This window comes from Mchenga conophoros, linkage group LG5, assembly GCF_057382185.1.
Source record: "Mchenga conophoros isolate Kocher_MC1m ecotype Shallow Benthic linkage group LG5, M_conophoros_male_GT1.1, whole genome shotgun sequence".
Taxonomy (NCBI): domain Eukaryota; kingdom Metazoa; phylum Chordata; class Actinopteri; order Cichliformes; family Cichlidae; genus Mchenga; species Mchenga conophoros.
In genome coordinates, this window is record NC_140530.1 from 26,625,699 (window position 1) to 26,628,034 (window position 2,336).

The window sequence follows — 2,336 nt, forward strand, 5'->3', positions numbered from 1 at the left end:
TGCTGCATTACCAGTCAAATATTTTCTTGAATTTGAAGCAAAACTTGGTAGAAACCTTAAAAAAATACATTTTAAAGAATAGCATTACAGTTGATGCATTGTATAAACAGTCTTAATAAAGAAAATACTTTTTTTCTTGCTGGATCTCACCAGTTACACACTAGTTTGTTGCCAATGTCCATTTTAAGTGTGGTCATTAACTGCTACATGTTTCTTATCTTGGGGCTCTTTAAAATAAAGTCTGTCACTGTCAACTTAACCTTTATAAACTGTTAAACCTTTTTGACAGGAGACTCTTGATCACTTAAATGAGACTTATACTTTTTTTTAATAAATCTCTTCTGGACAAAAGTGTAATATTGTGTTATAGGTAAAAAAAAAAAAAAAAAAAAAAAACAATGATCCAAACAAAGACTGTAAGTTTAATGAAATTTCACATGTTTATTTTAAAATGAACAAAAAAGCAGATCAAACATTTCATTAGAGTTTATGGGCTGCACAGGTTTGGAAAACAAGGGTAAATAGTAGGAGGGAGCACGAGAGACCGAGTAAGGTTGGGAGGATTGGGGGAAGGTGTGGAGACTGAGGGTGTTGCGTAAAGAATAAGAGCTGGGTGAAGAGTAAGAAAGAGCACGAGAGGGGGGGTAAGGTAGGGAGGAGGTAGAGGGGTTGAGTTGGGGTGTAGGGACAGGAGATAAAGGGCAAGAGTCGGAGGGAGTGAGAGGGATGGGAACCAGGCAGAGGTTTGGGTTCAGATCTTCAGTTGCTCTTTTATCTTCCATCTTCTCGTCACTTTTTCCCTCAAGGTTTTCTTCGATGTCCTCTTTTGTCTCCTGCGTTTCCTCCTTTTCTTCCTGCTTTTTCTTGTCCTTTCTTGGTTTGTCCATTCCCTCCTCTTCTCCCTCGTGGTTTTCCAGTTTTTCCTCTTGGGAATTTGTTTCCAGGGTTTCTTCCTGGTGGTCAGCATCAGGTGCAAGCTCCTATGTAGAGAGAGTAAAATGTATTTTACTGAACTGTGACTCAGTCTGACAGAAGTTGTTAGGACCAAACATGACATTATGGTAAAGTGAAATGATAGCAGAGACAGCTTACCTGAAGGACGTTCTTCCATTCGTCCAGATTTTCCTGTAAGTTCTCCATCAGATGCTTGTTCTTAATTTGGAGCTCCTCCACTTTTTTCTTCTCCTCTTTCAGGCTCTTCTCGGTTGATTGCCACTTGCTGCTCCAGTGTTGTTCCCTGGTGTTTATCTCCATGTCTTTTATGGTCGATTCATGGAGGAGTTCTACCCAGGCTTTGGTTTGAGCTCTTCTTTTCTTCACACATCTTTGAAGCGCCTCATCCTTGAGTTTGAGCTCTTCTTGGAGGCTACTCACTTCCATTTTGTGAGCATCTTCAAGGACGGCAATCTTCTCCTTCAAAGATGCATTTTCCTCCTTTGCAGTCTTCAATTCCTGAGTGGCAAAATGGAGTGCATCTTTTAATTCTTGCACCGTTTCACTTCCAGCAATCTTGTTAGCTTCCTGCTGCTGTTTCATATCAGCAGCGCTAGTCTGCACTGGCCAAGATGCCTGAATGATAAAAACATGCACGTAGTCCATAGTTAGAAAAATCAATCACACAGTGTGATGTGTGGCATTAGAAGTTTAAGGTGACACAAGAAGAAGCAAAAACTGAGTCCTACAGATGTTCTAAAAACACAAATGTTCAGAGTTTTGTTAAAAGTGCTTACAAATGTTTAAGTATTAAAAATTTAAGTTAAACTCCAAAGTGTACTCTGCTTCCTTAAGATTATGAAAGCTTTAGACACATTTTGAGCAAAAAATTCAAAAAAAGCTTTTGCTTGCTCACACATCTGAGAAAAGCTTACCAGATTTTCTCAGATGTTGGGTCACAAATGTTGGGTCCATTTGGGCTCAGGAAACACTGAAGAGTCGCTGTTACACTTGTTTAGCTGTCGATATTTTTCCAAAGCGTTCGTCGAGTCACAGCAAATAGCGACAGATGCTTGTAGGTTCAGGATGGTGTTTAGAAATGAAATATCCAGGTAAACACTGCAAACACTGTGTTTGGAGAATCCTGTTCAAAAATCATCAGGCGATAGTGACAGCACTACCCAGGTGTTACCATGGAGACCATGTTGTTTTGGTTTCTGTGTTCTTGTTGTTACTGACTGAACTTGAAGCTATTTAGCTATTTACTGTGATTAAAAATTAAAACTAGTTTCAATCAGAAAGGGTCCTTTGGGTGTAGCAACCTTTTCACTTAATCCTCAGGGGACCCGTGAGGCTTTCTGTCCTATACCTTTCATTACTTTCACCTCCAGCCTCACCTGAAC

The 2,336-nt window shown here is 39.8% G+C and overlaps 1 protein-coding gene across 1 annotated transcript; it reads right to left on the minus strand.

Moving 5' to 3' along the window:
• Nucleotides 1–421: 421 nt before the first annotated feature.
• LOC146574730 (uncharacterized) lies at nt 422–2,097 on the minus strand. The gene is made up of 3 exons (XM_085275603.1): nt 1,869–2,097; nt 1,093–1,569; nt 422–980 (listed from the first exon to the last, which is right to left on the minus strand). The coding sequence occupies exons 2-3, from the start codon at nt 1,534–1,536 to the stop codon at nt 447–449; spliced, it is 978 nt and encodes a 325-aa protein (XP_085131729.1). The 5' UTR covers nt 1,537–1,569; nt 1,869–2,097; the 3' UTR covers nt 422–446.
• Nucleotides 2,098–2,336: the final 239 nt, after the last annotated feature.

Coding starts and splice junctions, on each gene's coding strand:
- LOC146574730 (XM_085275603.1), bottom strand. CDS start 1,536: ATGAAACAGCAGCAGGAAGCTAACAAGATTGCTGGAAGTGAAACGGTG. Junction 981..1,092: donor AATGGAAGAACGTCCTTCAG/GTAAGCTGTCTC, acceptor CTCTCTACATAG/GAGCTTGCACCTGATGCTGA.